This window comes from Trachurus trachurus (assembly GCF_905171665.1).
Source record: "Trachurus trachurus genome assembly, chromosome: 17".
NCBI classification, from domain to species: Eukaryota; Metazoa; Chordata; class Actinopteri; order Carangiformes; family Carangidae; genus Trachurus; species Trachurus trachurus.
The window spans coordinates 27,737,730-27,753,987 of NC_139900.1; the positions used below are offsets into that span (position 1 = coordinate 27,737,730).

Here is a 16,258-nt window from a genome sequence, read left to right on the forward strand (position 1 = left end):
TACATGTAGCTGATTAACTTCACGTTTCACAGGTGCCTCCGGAGGAACACATCCAGTTGCATGAACTGCAAAACACTCAAAAGTAATCTGGGGGGGAAACCACAACCAAGTGTACCAACAATTACACTGACTGAAATGATAAAAGGCAGGAGTGTCACAATATTTTCTCCCCGATCCTTCATTATTCCCCCCTCTGCTTAATTAAACGCTGTATTCTTGTAATTATGGCCCCCAAGGCTTTGTGATCTATTGGTTTGATGATTGCTACTCCTTCAAGTTGATTAACTGAGCATTTAATGAGAAGTCGGTATGTGACAGCCAAATGCAAATTAATTACAGTGATAATCCTCACAAACATGACAGTAAATCAGATCTGTGTTCCGAGTGCTGATTAGATCCAATTTTTTTTCCGAATGGCTGTTTTTCCATTGCACAATATACCCACCGAGAGTGTCATCTCAATGTCCTCAGGTAAGGAGCAGGGCTCTCACAGAGACGACACCTCTGACGTGTCAAGCAAGTGCCTGCCGTGCCGCGAGGGCTGCCCCTACTGCCGCGACGACACGCCCTGTCTGGTGCAGGAGGACGGCGCTCTGCGGCTGGTCGCGGCCTCCTTCCAGGGCCTGTGCATGGTGCTGGACCTGGCCGGCATGGTGCTGGTCTACCACTTCAGGAGGAACAAGGTGAGGGGGGCGTCAGGGGGTCAACGTGGTGGAGGGTTAGATTTAGATTTCACACATTGTACAAAATGATCTGCTAATCACTGAGCCTGAGAGAACAGTTACATAATGTGCTGCTGCAGCTCTGGAGGGAACTTAGTCAAGTGTATCAGGGTTGATCCGAGTCTGAGATCAGGGGAAACAATCTTGAAACGGAAAGTCTGCGTTTGAACCAGAGTTTGAAAGATTTGGCATCTACCAAGTAAAGATGAACTAGAAGTACAATCACATTAGATTTAAGGTTGCATGTCCTAGTTTGGTGCAATCTCCTCCTCAGAGTCCACCGTTCTCCAGCTTAAAGGTATAGTATGTAGGAATTCCCCCCATCTAGCGGTGCGGTTGCATATCTGAACATATTCTTGATGTTGCATTCAGGTGAAATGGGGCAGACATCAGACAGACAACAGACGCTGCATGTAACAGGATAAACTAGTGGTCCGCCAGCACGAGGCAAAACAATACAGGCGAGACAATATGTTGTCATGGTGATGTCGTATTGTTTACCTGACCCACGTTTTACCGTCTTTCTCTCGTGGAGTAAAATGACATCCGGTTGGTTTGCCGACGGCCGTCTGCCTGACTGCACCTGAATGCAACATCAGTGCCTCCGTCCTTCCTCACACTACACAGTGGTGACAGTTTAAACAGGCCGAGCCCACAGCTCCGCTGAGTTTCCGTGGTTACCTACGGTCACGCTGCCACTCGACGTAAAAAATGGCGATGCAACATGGCCGCCTCGGTTCGGTGCGTCGCCCACTTATGTATTTGTAACGACTTGTAACAACTCATTCTAAGGTACGAGAAAGCTTTCATTTGTATGCGGGTGTGATTCCACTTCAGTGAAATACGTATTTATGAAAGCAATATTTGATTTTTGTTAATAAAAAGCCAAATAAGTTACATACTGGGGCTTTAAAGTCCATTATTCCCTCCCATAGAGCTACGTCTCACTGCTGTATTTCTGTTCTCCCTTGTTAATTTGCAGTATGGAAACTGAGGAATCCAGTATTTTCATTGCCATAAATCCTTATGGGCAAATCTCACTCATTTAACCAAACATTATTAGAGATGGAAGTAAATGATACTTGAAGACACTGGCTCACACAGTAATTTAAGTACTCAGATAATTGTCCCAGATTAAGTAGCTCAAGTTTAATACTGCACTTGATTTCAGTCTGTAGCTCACAGGAGTAAAGAGTCTGTTAATTGCTCTAAATGAATATTCATTTTCTGCACATCCTCCCATCAAAACTCCTACATGCGTTTTATTGAGGACATATTTATTGATGTGAGGAAAGTTTGTTTGATTTCTTTAATGTACGTCAGACTTGACTAACATCCTTCCCACATTTACCTGAGCCCTCCTCGAATCCTCAAAGACGCAGAGCAAAGTCGTTGCATAATGCACGCTCTGCTAATAGAATAAAGTGAAATAAATATGAGCTCCTCGCTGTGGAGGATAATTACAACCAGTCCTCGGGCAAAGTTGAGTTGAATCTTTGCCTGTGTGCTATTTATAGACATTTGTGTTGTTGCTTCAGAATCTCTCAGATTTTTCTCAGTTCACAAGAAATGTCCCTGGAACCCTTTGAATTAACATAAAGACATAAAATAAATCTTCTTCAAGGTAAAGTGGGTAATTAACTCCAACTCTGAAAAGTGCTGCGATAAAAAAATATATACCCCCCCCTTTTGTTTGTTGTGGTTTGAAAGATGCACAAGTTTATTCTTTGCCTTTGCTGTCATCCCCCTTTCTGTATGTGATAGAAATAAATCAGCCGCTCCCTGTCACCGACTGATTGATTGATTGATGGTTTGTTTGCCGTTTCTTTTTCAGAGCATCCGCACATCTGGTCTCATTCTGCTGGAAGCCATCTTGTCTGGAGCTTTGTTGTTATACTTCCCGGTAAGTAACTCCTCTGATTTTACACCCACAGTTCACTCAGTCTGTCTGTTGATCCATCAGCTTCTGTTTTCTCACATTCAAGTTATCTGTTCTATATTTTATAAAAGACCAAAGCAGCTCGTGAGGCGTAAGCCAGATGTTACAGGCAAAAAGCAACAGATTATACGGGATAATACAGATCATTGCATCACAGTATCACTATACAGTAACAGGTCCTCTGTGGTCTACGTACAAGATTCAGGTTTCTATTCGTTGCACTGGCTTTGCATCTTCGAGTTAAACCACCTCCGCTCCGACTGTCTCTTGTTTCAGTCTTTTATAAGAGTCCACGGTCCAACTAAGTCATTATCACTGTGAACTCCCTGAACGCCTGAGGCTGCACAGTCCATCTTTATCATTACCTATTACTGTAGGTCCTTGTGTTATGCACTTTACATCCCACCACACACACTTCTGCTCATAGACTCACATTCATATTTAACACTGAGGACATGACAGATTTTAGACTTTGATCTCAAATTGAATTTCTTTTTTACTTCCTGGTATAAGAGTTGTGTTCATTGTCCTCTGTGTTCACAGCTGTGCCAACAGAGGTGACACATTAGGATTCACTCTATTCATTTTGAACATGACCTTTGCCAAATTGTGGTGTTGTTGATGTGGCGGCCGTTCACGTGCTGATTGAATAATTATGATGTCATTACATTACACTGTAAGAACAGGAGTCAATACATCTGGAAAACATTTATATTTGTATAAAATCTGCGTTCGTCTGCACCAATGGTGAACACATACTACTTTAACCTTAACCTTAAACAATGATTCATTTGCTTTTGATATAACTTGGGACTAACTTTTTGTCATCTTATTCAAGATATTTCCTTAAATACTTCCTTAAATACTGTTTAAGTAACACAGTCCCTTAATATGTGATCCATACATTTCCGGGAACCCCGACAGTGGCTTATGGAGGTCAAACCAAATCAATAAATAGATGAGTGATTGTTAGGTTTCTTTGTATCTTTCAAGCTTTATAAGTTTAACTATTAAAGTTTTCTTTGACTTATCTCTTGTTAAGAATCAAACTAATTGTCCATTCCTGACGAAAGGCCCTCAGTGCATGCCATATTGTCTGTGTGGATGATACTCAATCCATATTAAATGCAAAATGCTCCTGTATTTTGGTCCGAGTTAAGGAGATTCTTTTTTACATGTTTCAGGAGTGAGTAATCTTCATTGTTTTATTTACTTTTGAACGGGGAAAAAAAACTTACAGAAATGGGGGCAAGATCTGACTTTATCATGAATTTCAGAATTAACTACATCAATCACCGAGTTAGAGTAAAATGTATATTAAATAAATGTGAATTTTAAAATGTTTAACTAAATGACAGGCAGTCCCATCTTTCCAGTGATACATTTTACCTATGTGATCAAAATCATTTCAGCCCATCTCTCTCTAATGATCCACAACACAAACAGATCACCATAAGGGATAAACGACAGGGAACCATGAGCCAACCAGACCCTGTAGTTATTGTATTCTGTCTGGAATATAACTAAGTAAATTACCACAGAATTAGGTCATGTTTGTCCAGCATTCATAATGAGCCATCAACCTCAAATTATAAAATTGACACTCACAAATCAGATTCATTTACTGGCCATAGTCCTGATTGTTGTTATTGTTATTGTTGTTGTTGTTGTTGTGAGCCAAAATGTGGCTTGATGCCTCCTCAGGAGTTTATGTACAGTATTTCCCCCACTTGCCCTCACCAAGAGTCACGGCTGCCGGGCGCACGGAGCAAGTAAACTATTTGATAGTATAATTATGTTGAAATACATAATTAATTTATGTTTAATTTATGAGTTGCCTCTCTCCTCTGGATAACTGAAAGGAAGCAGTGCCTCAGCACCGCTCTGGTTTGAACATCAGTCCAGACCGGAGGATTCATCAGGCCACCATGTTGGTCCCTCTCTCTGTCCTGCTCCTGCTTCATTCTTATACATTCACTGTGTCATGAGACTCTTGCGACAACACACCACTGTGGATATAAGGAAGTTGAGATCAGGGATGATGGGTACTAAGGGTGCAATTTATGTTATGTGGAAATTGAGCATCGTGGGAGTGGGCTGCCAGACTGTGTAAGACCTGACTTACCGCTCTCCGCCTGCAGCCTCCATCCAACCGCTCTTCAGGGGTTTGGTCCCAACTTCAGTGGCATCATTTGCTTGTTTGTTGACCCAAGTCCGTCAGCCTGGTCCGCCTTTTGGTCAGTTCATTTGACAAGACAATAACTTAACAAAACAGTTCACTTAGGAGGGTGACGGTGCTTCCAGTTCTTTTCAGATGACTTCCTTTTAACAAGAACCAGGAGATCTCCCTTCAACAAGGGCTTGGCTTTTTCCCACACTTCTCCCTGCCCACATAACGTTACTAGGTTACCAGCCAGAAGAAGAAGAAGTTCTCATCAACCCTGCTATGTAAAAAGCTGTTGATGCTAATGTTGGCTACATGCATATAGTAAATAGTGAAACTTACTACCAGCTCCACTAGATGTAAAATGTGGCTCTTTTGACCTATTCATATTTCATCTCTATGCCCACTCATATACGGATGTCTTCACAATAAAGTTCTCTTATGGGTTTCTTTCTCTGCAATAACCGCTCTTTGAGTTCACATTCAGTAATTTCCTCTCTATATAGTACGCTATGGTTCAAATTGCCTTCAAAGCACAGGGGATTGGAGGGCAATTTGAAAGTGAACACTACTATACAGTGAGGAAATCATTGAATGTAAAATGAATAGTCATTGCAGATAAATGCTGACCATAGATGGTACAAAATAGTGTGATGTTATAAAAATCTACATGATGACAACTTTAAGATATGGTCATTTTGACATTTCGATGTTTTAAAAGAATCTACATTTTAGCAGGAAAATCAAGTCACTATTTTTTAAAGTTGTTGTTGTTGCCTGCGTAAATAAGGCAATAAACTCTGCCTACTACTGTTTTGGGTGTTATTAACTTATTCTACTGATCATTGTCTGGACAATAAGAGAGAGTCGGACATCACAGTGCGTGTGCATACAGTACAGCATTAGTTTGCCTCATTGTGTGCGTATGTGCCTTCGCCAGCTTTTGTGTCGTCTCTATGTGTGAGTGGGTCCATGTGGGTGGACGCCAGTGTGCGTTGTATATGTGTGTATTTACACTTGTGCACACAGCCCACAGTGCACCTGGAGTGGCGCGTCAGAAGCCCATCTTTAGCAGGGAAACAGATGGAAGGAACCTGAGCGCCATGGAACAGGGAGATCTGATGTAACTCGGGAATTGACTGCCTTCAAACACTGGCACAGACTGCCAACAGTGAGCCTCTGCTCTGCTCAAACACAAAGTCTGATGGCTGGACGATAGCCATTTTGAAAGAGAATAAAAAGGAAAAAAAAGGGAACAAAAAACTAAATCTGTTGAGAAGAAAGAGCTTCAGAGCGCCCGACTGGACTGGACTGTTGGGATGAAGGTTTTGTTCTGATTCTGAAGTTACTCAAGACATTAGCACCAGAATGGAGAGCCTGGTAGTTTTTTTGGTGTTGTGGGCTCGTCCTTGTGTGACTTTGTGTACATATCTGCTGTGATGCTCAGAATGGATTTGATTTTGCATCTGTCCATCCACCCTCTCCCCTATTCACCCCAAGGATCACTCAAGTACCAAAAATAGTTCCCCCCCAAAATACCCTGCCACTCTCACACACTCATGGGTCCTTTCTTCCCTTTGCTCTGCTGCGTCTCAGGATTTGTTTTTTCTGCATTTCTTAGCACCTTTTCCTGCCTGTCTCTACCTCCGCTCACCCCATGTTTTCCTTTTATTACCCCCTCTGCGTGTTCTCTCTTTCTCCGTCTCACCTTTGTGTCTGTCTCCTCTCCTGCAGTCTTATCGTTTGTTGCTGCCGCTGTTTCTTTTTCGCTGCCACCACAAGCCTCCTCAGCTGCTGCGAGCCTGGCGAAGCTGCTCCTCCTCTGGTGCTCGATGCATTTTTAAACAGTCCATCAAGTTCTAGCACAACTTGTTTTAAAAATACATCTGCTGATTAATTGATGGAGGAGGCACTGGAGGTTGGATGCAAACCAGGAGGGCTACCTTCTCTTTCTGAGCGATATAAACATGTGGCTTTTTTATCGCACAGTCCCCGGTGACTTTGTAGTCCACATGGGTAGCACTGCAGAAAGGGCGTGACACTGTTTGTGTGGGTCTGTGTGCTGGTATGCGCGCACACACAGGCCGGATGGGAGATGGATTATGAGTGTGTTTTTTAAGTGGATTTGTAGCTTCCCATTTTCCTGCGATTGTGTGCATGTGCATTTGTGCATGGATTTGCATTCCTGCATTTGTGTACGTGGGTGTAAGAAACAGCGTGGCCTACTTATACATCTTATTTGCAGAGGTGATTTATTATTTTGGTCTGTCTTGTAGACCGGAGAGCTGGAAGGATGGATGTTTGCTCAGGAGGCGAAGAGATGAAGGTGCCAGGCAGGATGCTAATCCTAACCACGGGTTAGCATGAGAGGCAGCAGGACAAAAGGAGGATAGAGACTGAAACAAGAAGAGTTTGCAAGAAAAAAGAAAGTGTCTGGGGAATTGCTGCACTCCTATGGGTTGTTGAAATTTGAGATCTCCGATCTACAGTATCATTTGATTGAGCTGTATGAGTTAATCTTCTGACTCAATCTGCTTTACAGGAGCGCACAGGAAGAATATTGTAATTACATAAATTAGACTATTGTGTTAAATACAAAGTGTTAGGCCTCATCATGAATATAAATAGCTTAGGATAAAGTCATTTGTCTTCCAGAAACACAAAGACCTGGGAGAGTTAGAGAAAAAGAAAACAGTGCTAAGAAGAGAGTGTTAGTCAGGTGCAAGGACGCAGGTTTGGTTTTATCTTTGGTGGCCTAAATAATATGTGCATTTGTTTTCTGCCTCATTTATATGCACACACACATATACACACACACACACACACACACACACACACACACACACACACACACACACACACACACACACACACACACACACACACACACACACACACAGACCCAGACTCTGCAGACAGTTCACTTGAACTAAATATGTTCACTAATATAAATGCCTGAAACGGGTTTTATATCATTTTTTTCCCTCTAATTTGAATCAGATACTCTGGTTTTTTTTTTTTTTTTCAATTAATTGAAATCTTAACATGATGGATTTTCAAGAAATAAATGTGTAAACCCCTTGAGGGATGTGCTCCTCTGTTGGAACCATCTGCTGTGACTGTGAGACATTTTCTAATCTCACCTGCAGATTCTGTGGCTCTGGCTTTTTGTTTTGTTGATGCAGGAACCACAGAGACGAGGTTGGTCACAGACACAGTGACGCTAAATCTCATCTTTTTAAATCAAAAGACTCCCGCTTGTATTATCTTTCATTTCCTTGAATCTTTGTAGGCTAAAGATCTCTCCCTTACATCAAAGCTCACCTTTTGTCAGGATTTTCAGAATAAAATGATGCATGACAATAACAAACAAGCATCACGTCTCATGTCCACGTGCTCAATGAAGTCATGGGAAAAGGCAGGGAGGGATGAAATAGTAAATATTTCCCCAATTAATTTCAACAAAGGTGCAAGTCTCCTCCCTAATTTGCCCGCATGCTTTTTTGATATGTCAGTAAGCCGCTTTTGCTAAGACCATAATAATTTCATGAGGTGTTATTTGACACGGCCAGGCTTACAGCTTGTTGTCCTGTGAAAATCAATCAACGCAGATAAAAAGAAACAGTTTCGTTTTTAAGAAATTCTCTAATCGACTGTTTTTGTATGCAAGTAATGACATTTCCACGAATGTTTAATTATTCCTTTAAAAACTTGATTTAAAAATTCTTTTTTTTCAGTGAAGTTATTGCCGTTGGAGTTCTGCATCATGTTCAGAGGATGCTCTGCAAAATCTGGGATTCAGTTTGTTTCAAATTGGATGTGTAAAGTAAAACTCCTGCTCTGTTTTTCTTTCATCCATACCTGTCTACCATTCACCAGCTAATTTATCAGATCCTGAGCTGCAACGGTGACTTAAAGCCGGCAGTGGAGCATTAAGGGGGAACAGCTATAATTCCTGTTCTTGGGTATAATATGGACTCGGCTTCCCGCGCTCTCACGACCAGCATACCAATGACAGACTTTGACGCGCCGAGGTTTTGATGAGGATTGTGGATGGAGGGAAAAGTGGGCTCGGTGCTTTGACTCTGTGTGTCACATTGTTAATCAGGAGGTGAGAGAGACGTCTGCACTCACAGAGCTGAGGTGAGAGAGGACGGGCAGAAGGCTGAGAATCCACATATTGGAACTCTTAACTCCGGACCAATACCAGTGGGTGAAATACATTTTTTGATCGTTTTGAGACTGTGTGTGATTATAAACCACATGCAGCAGGATTGTGATGATTAAAGCCAGTAACATGCAGTAGAGTAGCGCAGCCCTGGTTTCCCTGTGATACATCTTCACTGTGTGTCATCGCTCCACTTTGTTTTTTTATATTAACTCTCTGAATCGCTGTGTGAGGTGTTGTCAGATTTGATATTTTCTGTCATTTCATCAGTCTGTTTTTATTCTTCTTGGTTAAAAAAAAAAGGAACACTTTTATTCTTTTAACGCATCTCACAGCCAGGCTCCTGCAGCCTCAGGGTTTGGCGAAGAGTTTTTACTTGAGTTTGCCACAGATGTTCTGCTTCTTTTCTGGGGGGAAAGAAGTTGCAGGTGCTGCTGTTTCTCAAGCTTAAAGGGATAGTTCAACATTTTTGAAAATTGGCCCATCGCCATGATCCCCCTAGTAATAGCAGTAGGTTCGTTACCTTTAATTGTTGGTCCAAGCTGCTTTTAGATCGGGGGAGAAGAATACCGAGCGGCGCAGCTACACTACGGAGGCTAATGGAATTTCTTGGTTTTGCTCATCAAACTCAGCAAATACACAACCAAAAAACTCAAAAACGCTGTGGTGGACAAGTTGTGACCTGCACATTCACCACGCTATGAGATAATAGCGGAAAGTTGCGAGATGGAGTTGTTTTAGAGGCAAAGTCGGACTTTACACTCTAGACGGCTGCTCGGCGGAGTGATTTCAAAAGCGCCTGTTTACTGCAGATACGTCCGTATACTACGGCACTGGCTGAGGTGCGCACACTGTGTCCCTCCGACCAGTGGTTCACTGAAGAAAGTAGTTCCGAGTATTTGCTTCACTTCTCTTAACTTTCCGCTATTATCTCATAGCGTGGTAAATGTGCAGGTCACATCTTGTCCACCACAGCGTTTTTGAGTTTTTTGGTTGTGTATTTGCTGAGTTTGATGAGCAAAACCAAGAAATTCCATTAGCCTCCGTAGTGTAGCTGCGCCGCTCGGTATTCTTCTCCCCCGATCTAAAAGCAGCTTGGACCAACAATTAAAGGTAACGAACCTACTGCTATTACTAGGGGGATCATGGCGATGGGCCAATTTTCAAAAATGTTGAACTATCCCTTTAATTACACCAGAGAGCCGCTGCCTCTTGAATGCCAAGGCGTCGTAAGGATAAGAGCGGAGATAAATCACTGGCTAGACTCCTCATGGGATGTACTTATACTACATCTGTAAACTGACTGCACCATCCGCCCACAGCTGGACACTGCTCATTCACTAATTCACCTCTGTGCACCTGCAATTATGTATGTAATCATGTGCAGTTGTGTTTTACTGTATGTCTGAGTCATACTTTGCAATTCAGCAATTCAGTTTTTACACTGACTGCATCACAGTCTTGTAAAGGTTAAAGCCACCACAAGGACAGAGTCAAGTCCTGTTACAGGACTTACAGGTCCAGATGTAAATTCAAACTCTTCCTGGCAGCTGTGGTTGTTCCTGCTGTCCACACCAGAGCAGGGACAAAATCCACATTCATCATACGGAGAGTTACAGAGGTTCAGCTGCAGTTAATTTGAGATTTCAGCAGTCTGAGTTCGTTAAATCAAGCTTCCAAAATTACAGTCCTCTGGTACCAAGGTCCTTCTTTGTGTTTCTGTTTTTTTCACTGCGGCTCAGCTAAGAAACTCAGGAGGTGGAAAGTCCTCCTGACTGTAAGGTTGGAATAAAATCATTTGACTGATTCAGCTCAGGCTGCAAGGCCTCTTATTAACTTTAAATGTATTTTTGATAGAACATTTCATCACCATCTCTTCTATTGACTCTGAGTCAGGATAAGTTTCTGTCCTGTATTGACTTCAGGAGCAATTATAGCAAACAATAAGCCATGGATTGTGGCCTATATACTGTACAGGCACGTCTGTGCTGCTTTAAGGTGAACGTAAAAATGGGAGTCTATTCTTTGCAGCAGCTCTAATTGGCGTTTTTATATAAACAATGAATCAGATGAATAAAATCAAAGGAGTCTCTCATAGTGCTGAATGCACAAAGAATAATCACCAACTCTGCAGCTTCCTTGTGCCTTTTGCCTCATTATTTCCGTTTTACAGCTTGTAACTCTCATCTTGGTTCAGTTGTTATTATGCTCCTCTAAAAGTCTTCTGCACTTCAGGTCCCGGACCTGAGGGCAGACTGGAAAAGTAACTGACTGGTGAATGTAGTCAAACATTTAGCAGCAACATTTTTTTCTAATTCTAATAACTAAAAGTCAGTGTCTTAAGACCTGAACCGCCTCCGAGCCAGACAGAGAAGCAGCCTGGATGTTCATGTTGGAGGACTCATGAACTTTAACACAATAAAACGGGAACTAAGGACACACCATGACAGGCTTTTTTAACATCTACTGTATGTACATAGACCATATTAAATTTCCATATATGAAAAAAGTGCACATATGAAATTAACATTATGTGACACAATTGCATGTATATGAAACCTGAAATGAATTCATAAAATATATGAGTTTCACTATTGAATTGAACTACTGAAATAAATTAACTTTTCCATGATATTCTAATTTATTGAGATCCGGCAGGGTCCAATGTCTGTGACAACTTTCCCAGATTGTGAAGACAGAATTGCTTAAAATTAAGAAATCAGTATTATTAGAATTTGTATATGTACATGCTATCAACTTGTATATATAAATTGTACATATTGTTAACTTATAGGGCAGTGGTTCCCAAACGGTGTGCCGCGGCACACTGGTGTGCCGTGAGGCAAGTCCAGGTGTGCCGTGGGATTTTGTGACAACCATACATTATTATTGCACTATACAACTACACAAAAAATAATTATTTTTAATTTACTATCAGTACTTTGTATGCGTTCATTTCATAATACAGAGGCAAACTCTATACCTAAAAACAATTCTTAAAAAAAAATCCTCAAAGAGAACCCCATATTTCACACAATATGTTTCAATGCTGATCAATCTGTAGGACCATGGACGGTTATTGTGACCTGTCTGGTTTAAATGGTTGTATTGCTGCTTTGATGAAGCCTAATTTGATAAAGTTTCAAATTAATCTTTGAAATATTTCGTTAATAAATATGATTTTGTGAGTAATGTAGCCTAGTTTTCTTTGTCACATTTCATTTGGCATTATTAAATAATTATGCACATTTACAGATATTTTACATGATATAAGTGATAACACGTGTTATGAAGGCTATTTTGAACAACAGATGTGCCTTGAGATTTTTACTTGTCCTTTGGTGTGCCTTGGCCACAAAAGGTTTGGGAACCACTGTTATAGGGTATGGTTAATCAATAGATATACTGTATTTGATAGACAGTAGCTACAAATACTTTCTCAGTAAAGTGAATGTCACTTCACATATCCAAAGCATGTGTATATGATAAGATAAGTATACTGTACATATCTTATCATAAGTATATGATAAGATATTCTTGCGTATATGGCAACATCATCATACATCATGTGTTACATTTCAGTATGGGCATTTTGATTATGATCAGTGCACCTGTTCCATTATACATCTGTATTGAATAATGTATCATTGTTCATCAGGCGAGAGCTGTGCTGATTAAACGTGGCTTCAACAGGCTGTAATCACCAGAGTTAAGACTTGAGTACCTCTGATGCTTCCTGCACATTAATGCAGACACATTTAAACAGCAGCACTCAGGAAGGAGCCGCGCTCAGCAGCATGGAGGAGGATGTGTATCCCCCCCACCAGGTGAGTGAAGCAGGTATTCACCGCCCGGGATCTTCAGCTTCACTCGAGGCCGCGCTGGAGATTTGACATGTGTCGTCCTGCTGAGATAGGTGCTGATGAAATGAAACCAAGCCGTAACAGACGTGCAAATGGAAGCTCTGATCTTTGCACGCCTTCTCCTCCGTCTCTGTCGCTGCCTCGTCTTTAACAGTAATATGTGCGAATAAATCTCCCACCAAGCAGAAAATGATAGGCTGACATTTTATCAGCCACCGGCAAATTCTCTGTTCTGAGACAGATCAGGCACAGAGTCAGAAAGCTCATCTGCACATGCACACTGAGACACATGTCCATGTCCATGCATAGAGAAACACAGATCAACATGCAAATGCACAAACTCAGATTTAGTCACACACACAGGCACGTATAGAAAAACAAGGTTGTTAAACATCACCACATGACATTATAGAGAATAACCCTGTCAGCCTCTCTTTGCTAATGCGTTCTGGCAGCTGACATATGAACAACATACAGCTAGGAGATGTCAGTGGGAGCTGTGGAGGTGTGAGATATCTGCATGGCCAAATCAGCCTCCAGCTCCGGTTCTCACAGGCTGTCAGACTTTCATCATTTTCATTTCCGACTCCTTTCTGTGTGAATATGGGAGGACAGTTCAGTTCAGTTCAAGTTTATTTATATAGCATGTTTAAAAACAACCATTGTTGACCAAAGTGCTGCACAAGTCATATCGGACACATTATATCAAACACATTCAGACTCAGATCCATACGCATGCACAAATAAACAGTTCCACAGTATACATAGTAAACATAGTTTCCCAGCCTGGGTGCTGCCACCGCAAAAGCTCTGTTACCTCTAGTTTTGCATCTTATTCTAGGGACCCCCAGGACTGTGAGTGATTCACCGCTGCTGACCAGAAAACAAAGTAGCTATCACCCAGAGTCCCAGACTGTGTGATCTGACACCGCTGCACCTCCCTCTCCGCAGGTGATGATCCTGTACTTCCATCCCAGTGTGTTTCGCTGTATCCTCTTGAGGTGGGTCCGCCTCCTGGGTTTCGCCACCATGTACGGCACCATCGTCCTCAAACTGTACAGGTAAACTACAACCACACTGGGAGCAGAGCAGCAGTCGTTTCTGCACTTTGTGTGACCTTCCTTTGAATTAGTCCTCTCTGTCTCTCTCACACCCTCCTATAACCCCCTCACCTTGTCTCAATCCCTGCTTTGCCTCTGTATCTTTTCTCTCCTCATCCTATTTCCTTGTCTTTCCTCCTCTTGTCTCCTCTCCTCTCTCCTGTCCTCTCTTCTGTCCTCTCCTCTCCTCCTTTTTCTCCTCTCCTCTCCTCTCCTCTCCTCTCCTCTCCTCTCCTCTCCTCTCCTCTCCTCTCCTCTCCTCTCCTCTCCTCTCCTCTCCTCTCCTCTCTTCTGTCCTCTCCTCTCCTCCTTTCTCCTCTCCTCTCCTCTCCTCTCCTCTCCTCTCCTCTCCTCTCCTCTCCTCTCCTCTCCTCTCCTCTCCTCTCCTCTCTCCTGTCCTCTCTCCTGACCTCTCCTCTCCTCTCCTCTCCTCTCCTCTCCTCTCCTCTCCTCTCCTCTCCTCTCCTCTCCTCTCTCCTGTCCTCTCTCCTGACCTCTCCTCTCCTCTCCTCTCCTCTCCTCTCCTCTCCTCTCCTCTCCTCTCCTCTCCTCTCCTCTCCTGTTAACCTGCCCTGTAAATTAGTCTTCCTCGTTCTCAATAATTCACTTCCCTCTCTCACACATATGCACGCAGTCTTGCCTATAAGCGCATTTGAATTTCACATCAGGTCCGGCCTATCAGCGTCTGCCTGCTGAAGTATCTATACAGATGCACACACACACACACACACACACACACACATGTACACATGCACACACTCAGTCTCATCCCTGCTCTTCAGCTCCAAGCAACTGTTGCAGGAGATGAGAGAAGGAGGTCAAAGGGCGGCCAAAGTGTTCCCTCGGCAAAATTACCAATTTGATTTTCTTCCGAGCTGGGCGGGTGTGAAGTGTGTCCCGTGGGCAAGCTCTTAGAGCCCGGTCCCACTGAATATATCAGAGATGAGATAGATTTGTCACAGTCTGGTCGAGAGACTGCAGATGAGCACAGCAAACAGAGAATACTTTTCTGTGTGTGTGGACTAGTGTGTGGCAGATATCTCCTCATGTAGCCCCACATCTCCACTTCAGATCACTTTATCCCACTTCAACTATTCTGTCTGATGGGCTGCCTTTTTAATTCCCTTTACAGAGGCGCCGCTGTCTTGTGTGCATGTAGTGTAGACTATAAATACTGTGCATCTTATAAATAAACTGCTGCTGCATGCATTTTGTCTAAGATTCAAATTCAGACAACTTTATTAATCCCAAGAGGAAGGAGTCATTTGCAGCTTACCCAGTCCAAAACAGATCAGCATATGTGCTCCAAATACGAGGGAACAACAAAAAAATGGAAGCTAAAATATAAAACAAATAAAATTAAAAACAATAATATGAATACCTACATTACGTACATTAAAACTGCAACTGTGGCCCTTTAGCAGCCTCATAGTGGGAGGAAAGAAGGACTTGGGGCAGCTTGTCTCCTCAGGGCCACATATAGTAACACCATGCCTGAGGGCTTTAGTAAATGCACTGGACAGAACAGAGTCTGATTGGCTGATGATCCTTTTTGCTCTTTGCCCACCCCCTCCCTCCCTAATCCTCCCAAAGGGAGCACAAGTCTCTTTGCCCGACTCCAATTATATTTGAGTAAACTTTCACATTACCATGTAGGCTATCAAGACCATTAAACCAGCTAATAAATGAGGAAGTTAGGATACATTCAATAAATGATTCAGAAAAATTATATAGGCTAAAACAGTATACAATATCACAACAGGAGAATAAGTGAAATCGTCCTGACTTCGTCAACAATTCTGTGTTTACATCGAGTCAATAATTTTGTAATGTTAGTATAGGTTTATCACTGTTTTGCCTTAAACATAATGTTAATCTCCCTTGTATCATCATATTCCATGTGGTTAAATTTCCCCTCACACTGTCCCTTCACTTCTCCCTGCAGCACAATACGTTACACCAGCTATACTTAAAGGGATAGTAGCATTTTTTTAAAGTGGGGCTGTATGATCTACAAATAGCCCCTAAGTACTTTAATTGCAGTAGAAGACTCTCTGCACTCCTCCCGTTAGCAACGCCAGCCCATAGCCCTGCCCAGAGATTTACAACATACAGTGTTGTGAACAGACCCAAAGAAATATATAAGGAAAAACGCAGTTTTTATTTGGACCTAACCAACTGCTGATCGGCGGGCGCTAACCCTGGGCGAAGGGATACGTGAGTTGGTTAGGTCCAAATAAAAACTGCACTTTGAGGGGCTGGAAAAAATTATATTATAGCCATATATCCATATAACAATGGA

General features: G+C 42.3%; 1 protein-coding gene across 1 annotated transcript in view; it reads left to right on the forward strand.

Moving 5' to 3' along the window:
- Window positions 1–16,258, forward strand: part of gpr158b (G protein-coupled receptor 158b) — a gene marked incomplete at both ends in the record, with an annotated part of 79,768 nt that overhangs the window by 41,742 nt on the left and 21,768 nt on the right. The window contains 3 exons of the mRNA XM_083992154.1: window positions 472–683; window positions 2,557–2,625; window positions 13,808–13,917. Of these exons, the coding sequence (XP_083848280.1) occupies window positions 472–683; window positions 2,557–2,625; window positions 13,808–13,917 (391 nt within the window). The remainder of the gene's footprint in view (window positions 1–471; window positions 684–2,556; window positions 2,626–13,807; window positions 13,918–16,258) is intronic.